The 23165-nt window shown below is 37.5% G+C and overlaps 1 protein-coding gene across 1 annotated transcript in view; it reads right to left on the bottom strand.

Annotated features, from left to right (window-relative positions):
• Nucleotides 1–937: 937 nt before the first annotated feature.
• tmie (transmembrane inner ear) overlaps nucleotides 938–23165 on the bottom strand; it is a 71189-nt gene continuing 48961 nt past the window's right edge. Inside the window, exon 4 of the mRNA XM_067452282.1 lies at nucleotides 938–1374. Coding sequence (XP_067308383.1) covers nucleotides 1064–1374 — 311 coding nt within the window. The 3' untranslated portion in view covers nucleotides 938–1063. The remainder of the gene's footprint in view (nucleotides 1375–23165) is intronic.

The raw sequence follows: 23165 nt of genomic DNA, 5'->3' as shown, positions 1-23165 counted from the left end.
TTGGTCAGTATTAAAGTTGTAGAGGCTGATGGTCTGTTATGTATAATCCAATGCTGCTTTTTGTTACTCCATGTATATACATTCATATTGTGTTTACACGATACAGGAAAAGGTCAAGTGCTCAATGTGTTCCTCTCCGTATATATTTTTGAATGTGATATGACTACAAACAGGCAGTATTCATATGCTGATATACAGCAGTACATTTGCTGAAAATCTTAAATTCAGATGTAGTGTTCCAAACTAAATTCAAAAATTCCAAACAATTTAGCTATTCGATACATTCAAACATTTACTTTATTTGCAAAAAATATATACATTTGAATTCTGCTTTTCTCTATATAACACACATTTGAATGAGTTTCGGGATGAAAATGACAGTTTTTTTTTTTTTACCATTAAATTCAGTGTTATTTCTATGTTTGCACTATTTCTGCCCTGGTCCTCAATAGCAGATCAGACTGTGCATTTCAGGCAAACAGCTATGGATTTGGTGTGTGTGTGTGTGTGGGGGCTTGTGTGCGTGCATGCGTGCGTGGTTCAGTCATGTACAACCAATGGATCAATCAGAAAAGAAAATAACATTTTTACTGCTTTGAATGACTGTCCATCTCTGCTTTATGTTCCCATCGTTCTTCATGTCTTCATTAGAAAACTGATTGACACATTGCAACAATAAATATTTTATCCAGGCCTGTCAAATTCCCAACAAGTACTTGGGGGAGTAAATGAGGACCATTTTAATTTGGGGAGACCTCCCCTTTTAAAATATTTAAAAAATTGAAATTTGACATTATTTTGTTGTTGTTGTTGTTGTTGTTTATATGTAACTTACATGTAAAATAACTTTTCGAAGTGCACCAATGTTGTATTATTTAGTGCTGATCATGTGTATCATGTGAATAATAAATAAATGAAAATGTATAATTAACAGAGAATCATTTATTTACAATTTACAATTAAATAAACAAACTGTAAATGTACATTTATAAAGTGTCTTACAAAAAGCAATGAAAAAATGGCTAATGGAAGTTTAGCACACACCGTTAAGGTGACTAGATGTTCACTTCTTCGCAGGCTTCTTGGCTTCACTGCCTTTGGCTCCACCTCCTTTCCCTCCTTTTTCTTCTCCTTTCTCTCCACCTCCCTTTTTACCTTTCCCTCCGTCTGATGCCTCTGTCTTCGATGCTCCTTTCTCTCCCTTTTCCCCTTTCTTCTTCGGGGCTTCCTCCTTCTCCTCTCCCTTCCCTTCTTTACCCTCTTTCGCTCCCTTGCCTTCCTTTTTGCCGTCTTTGTCCTTCTTCTTCGTTCCCTTTTCTGCGTCAACCTTTCCCGCGACGGTTGGAACCTCCTCCTTCTCCGCAGGCTTAGCCGCTAAACCAAAGAAGAGAGAGATCAGGATTAGGTCGATATTCTTGATGACATATTTCACCAATTTACACTGGGTTTACTTCCAACCCATATTCACTCCGAAATTACTAGTCAATTACACAAATAGTTACAAAGAAACAGATGGATTGTATTTATATAGCGCTTTTATTGTAGTGCTTTTTTGGCGCTGGCCACCAAAGCGCTTTACATATTGCCACACATTCACCGATCCATTCACGCACAGACAGCGGTGTCAGCCATGCAAGGTGACATCAAGCCTTGAAACTTGGTTAGGGGGAACCAGAGATTGAACCACCAACCTTCCAGCTTGTAGCCAAAGCATGTTATTTTGAAGAAGAATTAAATAGTAGTTTTCCTGTAAAACTATTTCAATAATCTTGGTAGCACTTTATTTTGCAGTCATGTACTTATTATAGCTATTACAATAATGCATGTAGTTATCTTATATTACCAGTACTTTCTTGTCTCCACCAAATGATAGTAAAAACTCAAACTGTTCTCAAAAAAATACGACTCTGTAGGTCGTTTTTCAAGCTCCTTATTACGACCTATATTTACGTTTTAAAGTCATGCGCCCTCTAGCGGGTGTAAAAATAATGACAGTGTCGCGTTACGTCTGACGTCAAGAAATGACGTTTGACTGTCGTTACCAATCAAAATGCGTGTTCATTTTAATGCAGTGTGTGGACTTTTTACCACCATTTGTCATATTTCCAGTTCTCAGCTCAGCACCTTGACACGTCTTTAAAATATTGAGCACCCCCATATTGCCAAAACGATATGATCCTCATTTCATAACACCCGCAAAGATTCGACAGTGAGATCGGTGGTCGAATCTGGCTCCGCATATCGATGCATCGAATCTTTGTTTATTCGGGGTCACCCCTATTTCCATTTAGCAATTTTTTAAATTTACAACTACACCCACCCCATCCCTAAACCTACCCAGTGATTTATAGTGGATCACGTCGTATAGTTCAATGCTTTACCAACTGAGCTAGCAAAACCTGAAATATTATGCAGATAAAAGGGTAAAATGCTTTAAAATGAAAGTATATGGCTGTCAATAGGAGAACAACTTTAGAAAACGCTCCTCTGCATCGCATTTCATGAATTCAAATATTGTCGATAGGGGAGCAACTTTAGTAGACGCTTCTATGGGTCGCATTTCAAGGAAGTGACAAACGACCTATGCAGGCATATTGGTTGGAGAACATTTTGTAAAAACTGGTTACACTTGTTACAGTGTAATTACACAAATAAGTACTGAGTAATATCAATTTGGTTTGGATTAGGGTTAGTTGATGGAAATTATCCTTCATTTATAGGTTTTATAACAGTAACTTCATGTAACATGCAAGGGCACTGTATTTGCGAATGAATTAGAGTTAGTTGACATTAAGTTGGAAATGAATGAGTTAGTTGACATGTAGTTGGAAATGAATGAGTTGGTTCACACGTAGTTGCAAATTAATGAGAGTAAAGCCGGGTGCACACAATTTGGGCGTCTGAGACACATTTTGCAAATCCTAAAAGATTCCTCTGATCATAGGCTAAAATCTGACGTCTTTGATCGTTAGTTTGACATGTTCACCGGCAGCCGATTAATGACCATTGCGATTACATTTTACCTCAGACGATATTCTGGCAGTGTCAGAAGATTTGACACACAATCCTGCAGTGTGACTTCTCCTACAAAGAGCGTCAAATATCTCGGTTTTTCAAGACAAACTATGACCAAAACGAGAGCTAGAGATTTCTTTGTAGCCACCATTTCAGTCCCGCGTATAATGCAGCTCACTTTCACTGAACGCTTCATTCATTGATGATAAAAAAACTCCAGACGAGTTTTCTTGCGTGCGTCTGTTTTTAGCACGCCTTGACTATCGTACAGTCTGACATTAATGACAACTGAGATCTGACAGTGTGGCACAGCTTACATCGGGGATCATGTTCATACAGTCTGACAAGGAACATTCGCAAAGGATTTTGAAAAATCCCAGTGTGCAGGACCCATTAGTTTACATGTTGCAAATGAATGAGTTAGTTGGCCTATAGTTGCGAATTAATGAGTTGGTTCACATGTAGTTGTGTCAAAGGGTGTTTTGGTGTTGGGTTCATATTTAATGTTTTGAGGTTTTCATGTTCACTGTCATGTTTTGTCATGCACTTCCTGGTTGTCTCGCGTTCTATTGTCATGTGACTCCATGCCCTCATGTGTTTCTGCCACGTGTTTCTGTGTCCTGTTGCGATTGGTTTATAGGTTAATCATTGTTCACAGGTGTCCCCTGTCTTGACATTAGCCCTTGTGTATTTAAGCCCTCACGTTGCCATGTGTATTTGTCTGATATTGAATGTGTAACCCATTGTGGGTGAATGTTTGGTTTCAGTTAAGTCTTTTGTTTAATGCTTTTGGAGTTATGTCAAGATTTAATAAAATAACTGCACTTGGGTTCATCAAAACCTTTCCTCCAGTGACTCAATCATTACAAATGAATGAGTTAGTTGACATGTTTCAAATGAATGAGTTAGTTGACATGTAGTTTCAAATTATTGAGTTATTTGACATGTAGTTTCAAATTATGGAGTTAGTTTGCATGAATTTTCAAATGAATGAGTTAGTTGGCATGTAGTTGCTAATTAATGTGAGCTTGTTCACATGTACTTTCAAATTAGTCAGTAGAATATTTACATTTAACTATTAAAATATTGTTACTAAAATGATAAAGAAAATAAAAAATATAACATTTAAAAACTCTTTAAAATATTAAGAAACGCTCTAATAATATCTGAACGATCCTAAAAAAGCACTGCTCTCCAGAACGTACAGAGCAGCCACTGATAGAGATGTTCAGAACGAGCTCTGAATGAGGCAGACAGCAGATGAAGTCTGTTAATTGGTTTCAGATTGATCAGCTGCTGTGCCGAGTGCAGCTCTGTTAGACCAGTACACCGTCTTCAATGCACTCAAAGGGTTTGTGGCTGTAAACTGAATCTTACATACACAGTGTAAAAAAAGGATGATTCTACATGCACCCGAAAACCTAATTCTTTCTGCCTTTTCAAAATGTACAATCAGCTTTCTCCAGCCTGATATGTTTATAATAACAATGGTAAATTAAAGTTTCAACAAGGGTGGTTTGAGATGAGACAGCTCTTTCTCTTGCTATGTATGTGCAGAGATAGACCTTCTAAAGAAAGGGCAGGTTTGAGATTGTCGGAATCGGTCTGCGGCTGCTCTAAATTCCATCAAACATTTTTATGGGAAAATGTTCCAACTGTAATATTTTCCCTCCCGCACATTCACCCTATGCACACAATCTCAGCGCATTCCTCCATTCTTAACCAATGATTTATACTAGAATGTGTGCAAGACACACATGCTGTTCTTGAAAGAATATTATTTTTGTCATGTTTAATAACATGCATTTATAATTGGAGAAAACATGATGAAATCCTCATGTTAGACATTCAAGAAATGAGCAAGCCAAGCTTTGAGCTAAAAGTACCGAAACTTAACTCAACAAATAAAATTATACAGCAGTTTAAGTCGATGGAATCTTATTTTGAATTATTATTATTATGTTTTCAAGCACAGAGTAACACACTAATATCACATATGCTTTTAATGTGTCCATTCCATCTGTCAGATGAGTAAAGAAATGCGATGTGATGCATCATCTTGGGTGAAAACTCCATTTGTGAAATTTGAAATGAAATGTTCCATTCGTTTGGAGGTTTTTAAGACGAGAGTCACCAAGAACAAAGCAAGGAACTTTACAGTTCACAATTAAAATCAAACATATCTGAGCATAAAAGAGCAATTTAAGGAAAGGAAATTTCTCTATTTAATGTAGACAACATGGCGCAAAGAAAATCAATGAAACTCCTTTGTTTTGAGTGCCTCAGAAATTGCATTTGTGATTATTCAACCTGATTACTTAATTTTGAGGGGAGGAATATTCCCAGGATTTTAGGGCCATTTTTTAAATTGTGATTTAATTTTCCTGATAGACATTTTCCCTATATTCATATTAATGTAACACTGTGTTCCAGCCTAGTTGATTTAAGAGGCCATATTTTGTCCTTTTCACAGTCTTGATGTTGTTTTTGGTCTCTACTAGAGAAGATTTTCCTGCTTGAATGTTGATTATTTTCTCAATTTTCTCCATTGTTTCAGCTTCTCTCTTCCCAAGCTATGTCTGCTTTAATCCGGATAGATTTGAAAACAGAATTATAGTTTCAAAACGTTTTCCGTTTTCCAAGTTTCTCATTTACAATAAAACATCATTAAATACCAAATTTAACTAGTCATAGTGTTATCACGCATTTCTTCTGGCAGGATCATTTTATTTAGCAAAATGTCTCAAAACCGTTTACTGATGTGTCCAGGTTGCACTCGGTCAACCATTAAAGGTTTAGTTCACCCAAAAATGAAATTGATTTCATTAATTACTCACCCTCGTTCATCTTCGGAACACAAATGAAGATATTTTTGTTGAAAGCTGATGGCTGAGAAAGGCTTCAGAGAGGCCTCTATTGGCATTCAGTACATTCCCACTGACCCACTCACAAGACCCATTAAAGGCACTAAAGACGTCCTTACAAAGTCCATCTCACTACAGTGGCTGTACAATAATTTTACAATGCAACGAAAATAGTTGTTGTGCACACAAAAATCAAAATAACGACTTTATCCACCAAGTTATTGACGTGAACTTGACGCATGCGCGAGAATATGACACAGATCCGCCGTTTAGATACATGACCCAGAAGAGGAGGAGCGCCGCTATCGCGTGAGTTCACATCCGAGACCTACACGGATGACAATAATTTGGTGGATAAAGTCATTATTTTGATTTTTTTTGCGCACAAAAACTATTCTCGTCGCTTCGTAAAATTATTGTAGAGCCACAATTATTGTAGGACTTTGCAACAACGTCTTTAGTGCCTTTAATGGGTCTTGTGAGTGGGAATGTACTGAATGCCAATGGAGGCCTATCTGAAGCCTTTCTCAGCCATCAGCTTTCAACAAAAATATCTTCATTTGTGTTCCGAAGATGAACGAAGGTCTTACGGGTGTCCAACGACATGAGGGTGAGTAATTAATGAAATTAATAATGTCATTTTTGGGTGAACTAGCCCTTTAAGTTTGGTCTAAAACGCAACCTCACTTGTGTTTTGCCACAGGACAGCAAATGCAAGTATAAGTGTGCAAAGTAATGTATTTTATGTATTTTTTTAACTGTGTGAATGTGAATAGCACATAACTGACACAATAGTGGTATAAACATGCATAAGTATTGTTAAAATATGTGTCACATGACTATATCCATCGTCCATCTTCACAGTCCACACTATGGCACGAAGACGGCATTCTTAAATGCATCCACTTTGGAGTGCATTTTCAAAAAGCTTTATTGTTTTTTGTTTTTTTTCAAGTTTTTGTTGCCTTCAAACGCCATCTTAGTGTGGACGGAAGGCCAAAACTGAGAGAAAAAGATGCGTTTTCAAACTAAAATGTATTAGTGTGGACATGGGCCCAGTCTGTCAGTAACGCTCTGTTTAGTTCCTGTCTCTATGAAGCCCCTCCTTCTGAAAAGCACAATGTCCTCTGATTGGTCAACATGTTTGAAAAATATCTCGCCCCTTACCATGCTTTGTAATAATAGAATTTCTTTAAAATTCTAAATGCATAAAATAAATAAGGGTGGTGCTGAAAAGGTACTGTATTATTACACTGTAAAAAATTTTTTAAAAAAATGTTGGTTTAACTTAAAAAAAATTAAATAACCTGGTTGCCTTAAAATTTTGAGTTTATTGAAATTAAAAATTTGAGTTGATACAATGAAGGAAATTTGTTTAATAAATAGAAACTCAAAATATTATTGTATCTGAACCACATAACAAATTGATAAATCATGAAAATAGCACTATTTGGCATGTTTAACTGCGTCATCAGAAATAAAACACACACAATTACCCAATATGATTACAAAATCTTTTAATAATATTTTAATAAAGTTTGTCGAATCTCAAAAAAGTTTCATTGTATTAACTCAAAATTTTAATTTCAATAAACTCAAAATTTTAAGGCAACCAGGTAACTTTTTTCTAAATAAGTTTTTACAGTGTAGTTACAAAGCAACAGAGGTTGGAATAGTTGTGGGACGTTCAGCATTAAATCACTGCAATTATCTAACAACTCTTCTGTGTTTAATAGCCATGAGTGGAAAACACAAAGAGAGCTTAATTCTCAAAACTGCCCATCTGAAGTCGAGTCGCAAGTCATCAAACATGGGACTCGAGTCCAAGTCAAGACCAAGTCATGCGACTCATCAACCTGGATATTTATATATATATTCCTATTGCATAAAAGGTTGCAGCACATTTTATCACAGTCTGTTGACTGTCTGTTGAGCATACAAAAAGCAATAATCTTGTCATTACAACTAGAATTTTGTAAATGTGTGCTGCAGTGTCCTCGCTTGTTTCGCAGTGACAAAAGAAAAGGAGAAAACAGCAGCAGACGGCACTTAATGCATCATTCAACATTCTTAAAGTGTAACATTCTTACATTTTAAGTCCCTATTTTGGAACAGAATCAGACCAAACATTCTTAGTTTACAAGAAAACAAATGATAGCACCATGCAGTGTAAGTTTTACCAGGAAGACTCAAACACTACGTCATTTATTCATAATGACACCTGGAGTATAAGCAATGATTTCCGTTTCACGTTCACAATGACGCCAGCGTTCCCCTGCATCCCCAGGATTTGGACGGGGGCATACACCTAAGAACTTTTCTACACAACTAAATATGAATCACTGTAGCTAACTATCATCTGTTTATTTTTTATGGAATAAAATACATGTACACATCTGAGTCTTTATGGTAGAACTGTATCTTATGTCGTGTTATGGGAAAAAGGTGATCTTTATACAAGCTAAAAGGCACTCAAAGCCTTGCTATATTGTGAAAATGTTCATGGCTAAAGAGGTGGCTTTCCCTTTGCTACAAATTGTGCCTTACATTCACAATTGTCTTCCTTACATCATTCCTTAAAGGGATACTTCACCGCTTTTTCATATTAAACTATGTTATTCCCTCTCTCATTTCTGTCAATAAGGGGGAGGGGGAGATGTGAGGAAGGATTTTCCAGGCGTGACTTTTTACTGCGCCGAGTCGAAGTGCTCTCAGAAGTGCTATTCCGCCATACATTATAGTTCTCCGTTTGAATCCGCTTAGAAAAGCACCACGTTTTATGTTATGTCACCATACTTGATCGTTCAACTATTGGTGTAACTGTATTTAAATAGGGAAAACGTGGAGGTGTTTTGCTTCTAACTTGATCTCTGTTTGGTACCATAGTGAATGAACTGGGCTTAGTGGGCTAAGCTAAATGCTATCAGATCGTCACCGCACGTCAGAGAGATTAAGAGCACGCACTGACCTGAGAGAGGTGTGTATCAACTCGTCTTGGTTAAGGGAATAACATAGTTTAATATGAAAAAGCGGTGAAGTATCCCTTTAACTCTAAACCAGAGGGCATATAAATTGTTTGGGGAAACATTTTGGCACTGATTACCCACCAAAAAGTGCAAGGGTCCAACGAAGACATTTTTCTTAGTGTGGAATGGTAAATGGTAATAATGATTTCTTAACACGTACTACTCTAAACACATTTGTATGACCAATTTGTGTGCCTACAGCATTTCTGTTGATAACATTGACATCCTAAATGGATCCCACGGCTTTTATATCTTCAGTTACACAAATAACAAGGTTGTGTGTGGCAGGCGGCCGTGAGGGTAATGATTTGGCCTGTTAGCTGAAAGGTCAGGGCTTGAATCTCAGGTGTGTGAGTGAGGAAGGTCTTGGAGAATTACAGGGACAACTCTCTGTCTCTCCAGCAGCTCTGGGCCTGAAAACGGTCATGCTCTGGGTAATTCATTAAAAGCAAGGAAGGTGAACATGGATAATGAGATACTAGCTACTGCAATCTTGTAATTTTTAAAACTGATATTAACGTGCAGTTTTGAGAAAAGATTGAGCTTATGTCCCAGATAGCAAGGTATTCAATGTTGAAATTCCATCAGAATCCTCATTTTGGTTGAGGTTGAAATTTCAATGCTAAATAATATTTGATCAATGTTGAAAATTCAATGCTAAATAATATTGGATTGATGTTGATAATTTCTTGCTTTTCGGTATTGAAAAGACAAACATTGAATCAATGTTGATTTTTGGTCAGCTTAATTTTACACGGGGAAAGATTACTGTCGGTCCATCTGTCCCCTCAGTCAACACTTTATTCACATTCACATAGTAGTAGTAGGACTTCCGGTTGGGCCTCGAAGAGATGTAGACGTGTCTAACTGAGCTCTCCCACGTGAACCTTAAAATTCTTCTACAAGTCACCTTTTTCGTTGTTGAACCCACACAGACACTGTGTGCATGGATAAAACGTTATAATTTTTGTTTTTTATTCTGTTGATTGAGTTAAGCCGCTTAAATATGCCGGACCTGAGGAAGGCTGGTAAAGTCAACGAGCCAGCGGAAAGCACGAGTTTGGGGTAGTCAGCTATTTTACAAGCAATAAATTCATTAAGAAACGAACTGCTGGCGAAAATGGATGAGAAAGCGGAGATGCAAAATGAGGAAATACACAAACAAATCAGTGGTTTGAGAGATGAGCTGAAAGGTGCAATTGATCAGGCTAACATCAAAGCTAACGCGCTAGAGGAGCGCACCGCAGGCTTGGAAACTGCAGCTAACACTCACTCGGATGCTATCGCTAATCTGGAGCAACAGGTGACTGAACTGAAAAAAGAGGTGGTGAGTTTGGCGGCAAAGGCTGAGGACTTGGAAGCGAGATCACGGAGATGTAATTTACGCATCTTTGGGGTTAAAGAAGGACGAGAAGCAGGCGTTGCAGCAAGCACCTTCGTTGCAAACCTTTTACAAAAAGTGATGGGCCTGGACGAGCCGCCCGTTATCGATAGGGCTCACCGTACCTTGCAACAAGCCCCGGGAAATGGGCAACCACCGAGGCCTTTTGTCGTTAAGTGCCACTACCATCAAGAGAAGGAAAACATTCTGCGAAAGGCTGCTACATCTCCAAAACTTGTATCTGAAAATGGCGACATTATCAGAGTGTTCCCTGATTACACGCAGAATGTGGCGCGACAGAGAGCGGCATTCGGACAGGTGAGACAGTTATTACGGCAATGCGAGGGAATAAAATACGGGCTGTTGTATCCTGCAAAACTGAGAATTACGACTCGGGACGGCCAGCAGAAGAGCTTTACTGACCCGGAGAAGGCGACTACCTTCGTCAGGGGACTTATGAGTGACTAATATGGGAGCTTGTTCGGCTACATACCATGGTAACGCTATACTTGGTGGAAGTATTGGAGTGAACCAACTGTTGTTGGGGATCAATATTGCTGCAGTGTAATGCCATGGGACATTGGATCAGTTCAGTGACCTCGGACAGAGGGTGTAACGTTACTGATGGCTAGTATGCGGATTGAGGCGGGGGGGGTTATTTATTTTTCTTTTTTATTTTCTTTTTCTTTTTTTCTTTTTCTTTTTTATTATTATTTATTTATTATTATTATTATTATTACTTCCTTCTCCTCCTTTCCTTTTTTTCTTCTTTCTTTTTTTCCATCTAGATCTGTCTACTAATATTTGTAGGAAACAAGTATGGATAATTTGACTGTTTTAAAGTAGGCCTATTGTGATTATATATCCATTTATGTAATTATTTACATTTTATTTTTTTCTATACGCAATAATTTTTCTGCTTGATTTTTCATATTTCACTCTGAATCGCCCCCCCTTTTTTTTTTTCATGTACACAGGGATATTGAGTAATTTTTCTAAACAGTCTTGTCATTGTTACAAATGTTCAACTTAATGGTTAGTATAAGGTTTGCGTGGGGCCTCAGCTCCACTCGGTAAGTCTTATTTTCTTCTTTCCATGAAACTTCATAGTGGCTTGGGAGGTTCGGGGGGTGCAGTCCCTCATTTGGCAGCCTGGTCTCACCCTTAATACGTAGGTATTAATACGTTACTTTCAAAGAGACTAAACGTACGTCTTAGTACGTTTGGAGAAGTGCTAAAATGTAAAATATAGACGTATTTGCAACATTTAAACGTAGTATTATTACATTTTTACAGCTAAAAAACGTAAAATATTTACGAATCCATCATGAAATTTTTTTTTTTGAGAATACAAAACTTTATTCTGGTAAAAACATTTTTTTTTGTTTTGTTATATCATAAAGATATCTATATAATTTCCCTTTGACCATTTTATTGATTAATCTACGATCCCTTAACACTACCCAAAACCTAAACCTACCAATTTAATACAGAATATAAAGAAAATAAAAGGTAAAACGTTGGAAAATGACGATTTTGGTAACAATATAGCATTAAAAAAAATATTTTGAACGGCTAATCCTACACTTACCCCTAAACCTATCCATTAGCATTTATTAAAACAACGTACTGTTATAAATCAAAGCATAACAGACAGACCAGTGTACTCACAATAATTTATTTATTGCAAAAATGTCAAAAGCGGTACCAAAAGTAGTTCAAATGAAGATGTGTTGCAGTCGCAGTCCTCTCTGGTGGTATATAACGTTATATAAGTAATGTGCTATTTGACTGAGCAATAACTTGTAATGTGCAATACCGATGGGCATAATTTAATCTAGTTATTCATAGGTTATTTGATGTTTTAGTGTTTGTGAGATTATTATTTTACTTATCCCTGTATCCCTGCTGTTGCTAAATGCAATTTCCCCACTGCGGGACAAATAAAGGCTTACCTTATAACGTTAATAGTTTTGTATGAGGTACAAAGCAGAATGTTAGCTTAGCTATTAATCAATGAAAATATTAATCCGGCTTCTCTCCGTGAAGTTGCGCGCTTCCCATTTCAAATACAAATCGACTTAAACACGACATGTCAAAATCTGTGACGAAGCAGGCGAGAGCCAATGAGCGTTCGATGCCACTGCCGTAAATCATGTCGTAACGCTTCATGAGGGCGCGTTTTTTAAATTTGAATTTACGAGCGCGGATTTGATGTTTGCCGTCGCGCTACTGAGAGGAGATGAAGACTAATGGAGATGAAGATCACCGGGCTCAATTGGATTCTAACGATTTGGATTACAGCAAACGAATAAAGTGTTGCGTTTTGTGAATTGATGTTGTGTTTTGGTGTTGTGATCGCCAGTTGCTGAATAGGAGAAAATGCCTTTTTATGTCTCACAGCAAACAACAAGCTAAATACTACAAAATGGTTGGCAAGAATGTTATTCATCTGACGGTTTTAAAATTCAGTCTTCTTTTAACATCACCCGAAATGAGTTTGTAGTGATGTCACGAGAGCAAAATGTTATTTTATATTTCTGTTATTTTATATAAGGTTGATTAACTTAGTAAAATGCATTTAATAAATGTGACTGAAAACATGTATTGATGTGACTATATGTGATATAAAATAAACAATATTAATGCCACGATTTATGGGAGCCGGTGGCTGGCTGCCTACACGTTAACGTCGATAATTTACATTTTAGTGCTGTCAATACGTCAATATTGTACATTTTAGTGCTGTTAATAAGTCAGTATTGTACGTTTTATTGTGTGTGAAAACGTTAGTAAATGTACGTGTAGTAGAATCACACTTTACGTAAAAATACTCACGTATTTTCATGAGATCACGTTGCATTTGGGGAGGGACCAGCAGGTGTTTGCGTTGTTCTGCAAAGTTTGCCTTTTTATTGTCTTTGTGTCTTTGTTTTTTTCCCCTTTACTTTATCTTTCTTTCTCAGAGGTGGAGATGAGTTATCACAATAACATTGAGTTGGACTTTATCAGCCATGGCTTCGGCAGATAGAATGAATAGACCTACGACTAAATTTGTGAGCTGGAACGGGAGGGGACTCAATCATCCTGTAAAGCGAAGTAAGGTGTTTTCACATTTGAACAAATTGAAAGCAGAGATAATTTTCCTACAGGAAACACCCCTTCGTACAACAGACATTCCTAAATTAAACAGAGGATGTGTATCACAGGTCTACCACTCTGAATTAAATTCTAAATTCCGTGGTACAGCCATCTTGATTGGCAAAAATGTACAATTTATACAAACCAGTGCTATTAGTGATAAATGTGGGCGTTTTGTGATTGTTCAGGGCAGACTTTATAACGTACCGGTGGTCCGAGTTAGTGTGTATGCTCCAAATTGGGATAACCCAGACTTTTTTAAAGAACTGTTTGGCCGTATACCAGAGCTGGGCACACATCATCTGATTCTGGGAGGAGACTTTAATACAGTTCCAAAGTATTTACAGCCCCTCCTTCCCCCTCTAAATCCACAACTATTATAAATGCTTTTTGCGGTTCTAGTGGTGTAGTAGATCCATGGAGATTTAAGAATCCTACGTTAAAAGAGTATTCCTTCTTCTCCGCTGTTCATCAAACATATTCAAGAATAGATTTCTTTTTGCTGGATCAAAAAATGCTTTCATCAATTAAGTCCTGCAGTTATGAAACCATTGTTATCTCTGACCACTCTCCAGTCACTATGGAGCTTTGGCTCCAGGTTAGAAGGCCAATTCAATGCAATTGGCGATTTTATACATCTTTGTTGTCTGATGAAACATTTGTAGACTTTATTTCTGCACAGATTGATTTCTTTATTGAAACTAACCAGCTGCCAGACAGTATTTTAATACTTTGGGAAACTCTTAAAGCATATATTAGGGGTCAAATTATAGAATACACTGCCCGTCTCAATAGAAGCAGGTCTAGACGTTACAATGAGTTGATCAATCTAATCCACGATGTTGACCAGCAACACTCCTCAGCCCCTACAGCTGACCTCCGAAAAAAAAAGAATAGCATTACAAACTGAATTTGATCTTCTTGCTTCCACAGAAGCAGGAGAGAAATTTCTGAAATCTAGACAAAACTTTTACGAACATGGAGAGCGGGCAAGTAGGTTACTCTCTCATCAGCTGCGTCAATATTCTGCTGCCAATTTTATTACAAAAATTCAAACTGCGGATGGAGAAGTTAAGCTTGATTCCAAAGACATTAATGAGCAATTCAGATCATTTTATTCATCCTTATATTCTTCAGACAATCCTAATGATCATGTATTTCTTGACAATGTAACTCTCCCGACTATAGCTGAGGAGGATAAGGCCATTCTTGAGCAGTCGATATTTGAAACTGAGATTAGTCAAGCAATTAGATCAATGAAAAATAGAAAGGCACCAGGCCCAGATGGGTATCCAATTGAGTTTTATAAGGCTTTTGTCTCTAAATTGATACCTTTATTGTGCCTTGTCTACAATGAATCACTCAAACAAGAGAAGCTGCCCACATCTATGACCCAAGCCACAATATCTGTCCTTCCCAAAAAAGGGCAAAGACCCCACTAAATGTGAGTCTTATCGCCCGATCAGCCTGCTCACGTGATTATAAAATACTTACAAAGATTCTCTCCCTAAGATTGGAATCTATAGTACGAAAAATTGTGCATCCTGACCAAACAGGCTTTGTAAAGGGCAGGCAGTCTATTCACAATTTACGTCGCCTCTTTCACATAATATACTCTAAACATTCGATTCACTAGCCAGAAATTGTGATCTCACTAAACGCGCAGAAAGCCTTCGATCGAATTGAGTATGGACACCTTTTCAAAACTCTAAGCAAATTCGGCTTTGGTCCAATCTGTATTTCTTGGATTCGGACGCTGTATGCAGCACCTCAAGCTAGAGTGAGGACTAATAACTTTAATTCGCAATATTTCATTGTTCAGAGAGGGACACGACAGGGTTGTCCGTTGTCCCCTCTTCTCTTTGATCTGGTCATTGAGCCACTTGCCGCGGCTTTGCGATGTAATAACAATATACGGGGTATCACGAGGGGTGGCCTGGTTCATAAAGTGTCATTGTATGCCGATGATTTGCTGATGTTTATATCGGATCCAGAGACTTCAATCCCAGAATGCTTAGACATCATTTACCAATTTGGTAAATCCTCTGGGTATAAGATTAACCTCACCAAAAGTGTTTTGTTCCCAATAAATGTTTTAGCTCGGAATCGATCCTTTGACTCATACCCATTCAGGACTACAGAGGGCCCCATGACATACCTGGGAGTAAGCGTTACAAGTAGATATAAGGACCTATTCCAAAATAACTTCAAATCAGCCTTAGGACAGATCAAGGAGAATCTTAATCGTTGGTCTAATTTGCCTCTGTCCCTGGCTGGACGTATTAATTCAATAAAGTTGGTAACGTTACCTAAGATCTTGTATTTATTCCAAAAAAGTCCCAATTTTCATACCCAAATCATTCTTTAAGGAACTTGACAGGCACATCAGTACATTTATATGGAACAAAACTATACCTCGCGTACGGAAAACAGTTCTCGAGAGACGTAAGGAGAATGCGAGACTAGCTCTACCAAATTTTTTATACTATTATTGGGCTGCAAACATTCACAAATTAGTAATATGGTATGGAGCTTCTATGGGTGGGAGTAGTCCGAGTGTCTAATGGAACAACATTCATGCTCGTCCGTCTCTTTGGCCTCAATGTTATGTGCTCCACTGCCAGTGGCAGTGGGTGCACATACGGACAATCCTATTGTAAGAGGCAGCTTGCGTATATGGACCCAATTTCGCAAGCATTTTGGTCACATACAAGCTTTGGTGTCCATGCCTCTGTCCTCAAACTTTCTCTTTAAGCCATCACTTATAGATACGGCCTTTCTCACCTGGGCTAGAAAAGGCATAAACAGTGTGGGAGATCTTTTTGTAGATGGCACTTTCGTTTCTTTTGACTACTTGGTTAATGAATTAAGTTTACCAAAAACACATTTCTTCAGGTATCTTCAGGTCCGTGATTTTGTCCGTTCCCAGTTTCGTTCATTCCCTTCAAAACCAAATATTGGCCCTCTCGATCATTGTCTGACGGTCAAGCCTTATCTCTCAGGCGGTGTCTCCCAGCTGTATACTGCTATCCAGGCCATGAAATGCCCATTTCTTCTGTCCCTTAAGGTACAGTGGGAGGAGGATCTAAATACTGAATTGACGGATGAAATTTGGCAAAGAGCTATACAACAAAATATACACATCGTCTATCTGTGTTAGGCACAGGTTGATACAATTCAAAGTATTTAATCGCCTGCACCTCTCTAGGACCAAATTGGCCAAAATATATCCTAATGTTGATCCTAATTGTACACGATGTCACCAAGCCCCTGCCTCTTTGGCTCACACGTTCTGGTCATGCCCAAGCATAGGAACATTCTGGTCTGAGATATTTAATACATTCACCTACATTTGTAAAAAGAATATTGATCCGGATCCTATCATTGCAGTATTTGGGGTGGTAGACACAAAAGTTGGGGTCTCAAGAGGCCAGTCTTAATTAATAGCATTCTCTACACTGTTAGCACGCCGACTAATTCTTACAAATTGGAAATCTCCCTCACCTCCAAAACACTCACGCTGGGTCTTTCCTTCAGCTTGAAAAGTTAAGAACTACAGTCCAAAACTCAGCAGAAAGGTTTCAGAATGCATGGCAACCTTTATTGAATTATGAAAAGGCATTTGATGCTAATTCTTTAGATTAAAAAATAAAAGTTAGGTTCTCATCTCCCCCTCCTCCCCCCTTTTTTTAAATTTTTATTTTATTTTATTTATTTATTTTTTATTTATTTTTAGTTTTGTTTGTTGTGTTTTGTGTGCATTCTCAATATGCTTTGGATAACTTTGGATGCAACTCTGTGACGAAAGGGGATATGTGAGATCATGTCTGTAGAGTATGAGGTTTGTGGATAGTGATGCCTTGTATGACATAAGAGAATGTATGTTGGTGTGTTTGTGTTATGTACATTTAAAACAATAAAAACACTTTGAAATAAATAGTAGTAGTAGTAGTAGTATTTTTATTTATTTTTCAAAACTCCCCCATCTTGGAACATGTCTCCAACTCTCTACAGTTGGCTAGCTACACTGTTAAAAAAAAAAAAAAAGTGACTATACTACACTATAAACTATTATAACTATTTGAGTCTATTTAATTTGCCTTTCGGTTTTCCGAATTGTAACTCTTTTAATCTTAAATCTTACAATTTTTAATCTTAGTATTGTAATCTTTCAAAACCTTCTTTAATGCTGAGACTCCTTGAATGTTTGCAATTTAAATATCGTCTTCTTCCTAAAATAATTAGTCAAATGAATAGTCAAATGACTTGGGCAGTTTATTTAGGAAGGCGAGGATATAATGATGTATTTAAAAGCTAACGGCCAAAAGTTTCAAATGTTCTCAATGCTCAAATACGCCAAAGGTTTCTCATTGAAATGAATGGAGCACCCAGCGCGTCGAAAATTGACGATAAAGGTACGCCCAGCTCGTTGAAAAGTGACGACAGTAGCTTTCCAACTAGTAGGCGTAGCTTTCCAACTATAGCGAGAACTGAGGGACCTCAAGGGGCTGAAAGACGACTCCTTGATGGCTTTATTTCTGCTGGAAAGGTAATCTTTCATCTTGATTATACATTTTTTTGGTTTATGTTTTCATGAAGTATCACTAGCACATGTAGCTGCTTAATATAGCTAAAATAACATTACTTTGCATAAAGTTACAATGTTGTACACTTAGCCATATTGTGCATCATTAACTTACTTTAAGGGGGGGGGGGGGGGGGGGTGAAATGCTGTTTCATACATACTGAGCTTTTTACACTGTTAAATACTTGGATTCCCATCCTAAACATGGACAAAGTTTCAAAAAAATAAGTTGGACGTTTGATGGAGTATTTCTGTGTAAAAATACTCCTTCCGGTTTCTCACAAGTTTCGGAGAGTTTTTTTTAGGTATGGGTCGGCTTGACATCAAAGGGTCAGAATATCCTTGTATGGGCCGTAAGGGCTCTTCTCCCAGAAGGGTGTGCGTGCGAGAGAGAGCGACCGGATCAGAGCGAGTCAGCAAGAGAGCAAATGCACGCCGCCCATAAACGCTGCACTCACTGTCTCAGGACTTCATCAAACCAACAACGTCACCAAAGAAGTGTGTTTTTGATGGAGCAGTGACGATAAAGGTTCACGATCGTGCTTTGGAAGCAGGCGGTGAGTAAAACTGCTTCAAATGTCTGTGTGTAGTTGGATATCGTTGTGTGAGTAAACATCAGAAAACAACACGATCGTATAGTTAATTTATCAATGGAGCATGCGATCTATGGTGTGTGTTTAAATACATTTGTGTGCCGACCATTGATTGAATGTGAGACTCCGGTTCCATTTACAGCTGTTTATTAACACCGTAGAACTAAAAGTTCAGGTAGACAAAATAAAAGACAGCATCAAATACTGCAAACTTTACATAAATAGCATAGCTTAGCACTGTTGTTACGCTAATAAAGAATACAAAGTAATACTGACCACTTTAGCCTGCTTCTCAACCAACGACAGAGTCATTTCCCAGAAGCAATTTTCAGTCAACAATATATGATTTTTCAGCTTACACACAGTTCAGGCAAACACTATAGCTGTGTCCCAAAGTGAAGGGTGCGCACTTCGAAGGCCATGCACTTCGAAGGCCAGACCAGGCCACGCCTTCAAAGTGCACGAAGTGGACGAAGGGCGAACCGAGGGACAGGGTTGCCAGGTCTGAATAATAAAACCCCTCCAATTGTTATTCAATAGTATCGGAATCACAGCCAGAATGGGCCAAAATATCCCAAAATGCGGGGCGCGGGCAGTAGAAATATTGCTTAAGTAAAGACAACTTAACCTGTGGACTATAGGCTACAAACACCCCAAAGCAACAGTAGCCTAAATGCAACCCCATTCCAGACTTGGCAACAATGAACCAAATGGACTAGCAGGTTCTGACAACTGACAGCGGACGTTCGTGAGGAGATATAAAAAGAGAAATGGAGCATATACTACTACTTTTATATATATATATATATATATATATATATATATATATATATATATATATATATATATATATATATATATATATATATATATATACTTTTTTTGAGCTTTCTATTGGGTTTTGACATGCTTCAAAGCCTGCGACGATGGGCTGGACCATAAGCATGTAAATCTGTTTAGCCGGTTAAATATTGTCAAATTGCAAATATTAGTTAACAGTTTATTTCTTATGTTAAATGTAACTGTTACAATATATTTTAAACATTTAGCCGTCCAAGTTTTTTTTATGGCATGCCATGCAGCCGTCGACCGATTCGGCCCCGCAGAGCTGCGGACAGTGGAAATATGCACTCATCCCAGAAGATGATGTCCCGCTCAGGCCTTACCAGAGTCTCTATTGTGCATTATTCCCCATCCCGGTCCAGCTCCAGCTTCTCCCGCTCAGCGCAATGAAAGTGTTGAAAAGTGTTTTCTTCTGGTTTGGCTGATAATAAAAATTAGTTGTTTCTAATGTTAAACTTAAGTTATTTTATTGGTCTATAAATAGGCTATAGTTGTAAAAAGCCTACGTAGGCTAATAGACCAATTTATTTTCATTTACACATTTTAAATTACATGACAAGAAAATATATGTATAAACATAAATGTGTTTAATGTAGCTACAAATTATAACGTGCATTACAAAAATGAACAATAGCAAGGCTATAGAAAAACCACTTCTCTTTAATTTAGCCTACGTTTGAAGTTAACGAAAATGAACAATAGACAGCAGTTCGTTTAATTTACAAATAACTTGCATAAAAAATAATAAGCTAGCCATTTAAATTGTTCTGTGTCGGCCACGCATTCAGCCTTTGGAGGATCGATGTTTCGTTGACCGTCGTCAGTGAACATTCATTCATTCATTCATATATATATATATATATATATATATATATATATATATATATATATATATATATATATATATATATATATATATATATATATATATATATATATATATATATAAAACTTTATTTTAGCAGCTAAGTCAGCAGTTTTCGTTTTTTTGTACTTTTTCTTATAATTCTGAGTGACAGATGTCAATTTGATTTAGCCAATTTTTCTGTGATATTTGTTTTAGTTACGGTGTTGACATAGGCTACAGCCTAGGCTGTAAGAAAAATAAATGATTGCACGGACAATTCCTATCCAGTGTCTCTCTTTCTGTAAGGGAAATTTAAAAGATAGATTCTGGAAACAAAATCTAAATTTAGCTGGATCAGTCGGGTCGGGAATAAAATAATTTATAGCGGGTAAGCACGGAGTGAATTTTGCGCGAGCGGATCGTGCGGTGCGGAACAGCGGGAGCAGGATGAAAATACAGCGCCGCGCAGATTATATTTTGAAGGCTATTTAAAGATAGTGTATGGGAAAAAAAGAAACAGCGAAAAGGGTGATAATGGACTGATTCATCTTCTTGAGATAATGGTTGAGAAATAAATAGCATTTAAAAATTGGGAAATTAAAGTTTATCTTGCTCAGGGCAGGGAACTGGGAACTGTGTGAATGCACTACCGTTGAACGTTTTATTTACTTCAAGCGCTTGCGCTGTTGTGTTCAATAGTACCCAGGCTACACTTGAGTTACCGACCGCTACCGTCTTTAACTGGAATCTGATCGAGTGCCGCGGGAATGCGGACCAGTCAAATCCTGTAGTCACCCGTGTGCTATGAATTCTGGGATAGGGAAGGCTGCGAAGTTATGGGAAGGTCCAATCTGCTGTACCCTTCCTTTGCCTGAGAACCGAAGGGCGCATTTTGAAGTCGCTCATGAATTGCGGCAGCCTTCGTCGCACCGCTGTGACGCAATCGCACTTCAAATGCGGCCTTCAGAGGTGCAGCTCTCCCTTTGGGACAGCCTACGTAGTGCCGCTGTGACGTAATCGCACTTCAAATGCGGCCTTCAGAGGGTGCAGCCTTCACATTGGGACAGTCTTCGTAGTGCAGGTATGACGTAATCGCACTTCAAATGCGGCCTTCGAAGTGCGCGCACTTCACTTTGGGACACAGCTTATAGCTGTGTCCCAAAGTGAAGGGTGCGCACTTCGAAGGCCATGCACTTCGAAGGCCAGACCAGGCCACGCCTTCAAAGTGCACGAAGTGCGCGAAGGGCGAACCGAGAGACAGGGTTGCCAGGTCTGAATAATAAAACCCCTCCAATTGTAATTCAAAAGTATCGGAATCACGGCCAGAATGGACCAAAATATCCCAAAATGCGGGGCGCGGGCAGTAGAAATATTGCTTAAGTAAAGACAACTTAACCTGTGGACTATAGGCCACAAACACCCCAAAGCAACAGTAGCCTAAATGCAACCCCATTCCAGACTTGGCAACAATGAACCAAAGCGCCGTTAATGGACTAGCAGGTTCTGACAACTGACAGCGGACGTTCGTGAGGAGATTTTAAAAAGAGAAAAGAAGCATATACTACACTGTAAAAAAAAATCTCGTAAAAAAATGGTAAATGACTGGCAGCTACGGCTGCCAAACAAAAACCGTAAAATTAAAGTAAAATATCTTAATTCAAATAAAATGCAAAAACAATAATTTTACAGAAATTTTCATTAAAAGATTTATTGAAAAACAATGTTATTTTACAGATTTTTTCCTTGTTTAAATTAAGGTGTTTTACCTTTTTTTTACGGTTTTTGTTTGGCAGCCGCTGCTGCCAGTCAATTACCATTTTTTTATGATTGTTTTTTTACAGTTTAAAACTGTTATTTCACGGGCATTTACCAGATTATTACAGTCAAACTCTTTCAATAAAATGACGGCACTGATAGTTCTACAGAGAATTACTGTAATTTTACAGGCATTTACCAGATTATTACAGTCAAACTCTTTCAATAAAATGACGGCACTGATAGTTCTACAGAGAATTACTGTAATTTTACAGGCATTTACCAGATTATTACAGTCAAACTCTTTCAATAAAATGACGGCACTGATAGTTCTACAGAGAATTACTGTAATTTTACAGGCATTTACCAGATTATTACAGTCAAACTCTTTCAATAAAATGACGGCACTGATAGTTCTACAGAGAATTACTGTAATTTTACAGGCATTTACCAGATTATTACAGTCAAACTCTTTCAATAAAATGACGGCGCTGATAGTTCTACAGAGAATTACTGTTATTTTACAGGCATTTACCAGATTATTACAGTCAAACTCTTTCAATAAAATGACGGCACTGATAGTTCTACACAGAATTACTGTAATTTTACAGGCATTTACCAGATTATTACAGTCAAACTCTTTCAATAAAATGACGGTAATGGTAGTTCTACAGAAAATTACTGTTATTTTACAAGCATTTTCCAGATTATTACAGTCAAACTCTTTCAATAAAATGACGGTAATGGTAGTTCTACAGAAAATTACTGTTATTTTACAAGCATTTTCCAGATTATTACAGTCAAACTCTTTAAATAAAATGCAAAGACGTGATAAAGATTTAAAATTATTTATTTTATTTTGGCAGATAAAATAAGTCTGAAAACAGTATAAAAAGAATTCAAATCAACTCAAACTCTGATTTGCAGCATTTGTTTACACAATTTAATAGTGTTTAAATTATGTAAAACAATCTAAATAAAATGGAATGATTCCATCATTAAATTATTGATATTGATATAAATAAAATACAACATTTAAACTACTTCAGTAATTAACAATAGTTTTATCAAATTCTCAAACTTTAGGATTATGGCTATACAAGACTGTGTAACAC

The sequence above is a fragment of the Pseudorasbora parva genome, chromosome 9 (genome assembly GCF_024679245.1).
Source record: "Pseudorasbora parva isolate DD20220531a chromosome 9, ASM2467924v1, whole genome shotgun sequence".
NCBI lineage: Eukaryota > Metazoa > Chordata > Actinopteri > Cypriniformes > Gobionidae > Pseudorasbora > Pseudorasbora parva.
This window is presented reverse-complemented; position numbering and strand designations above follow the sequence as displayed.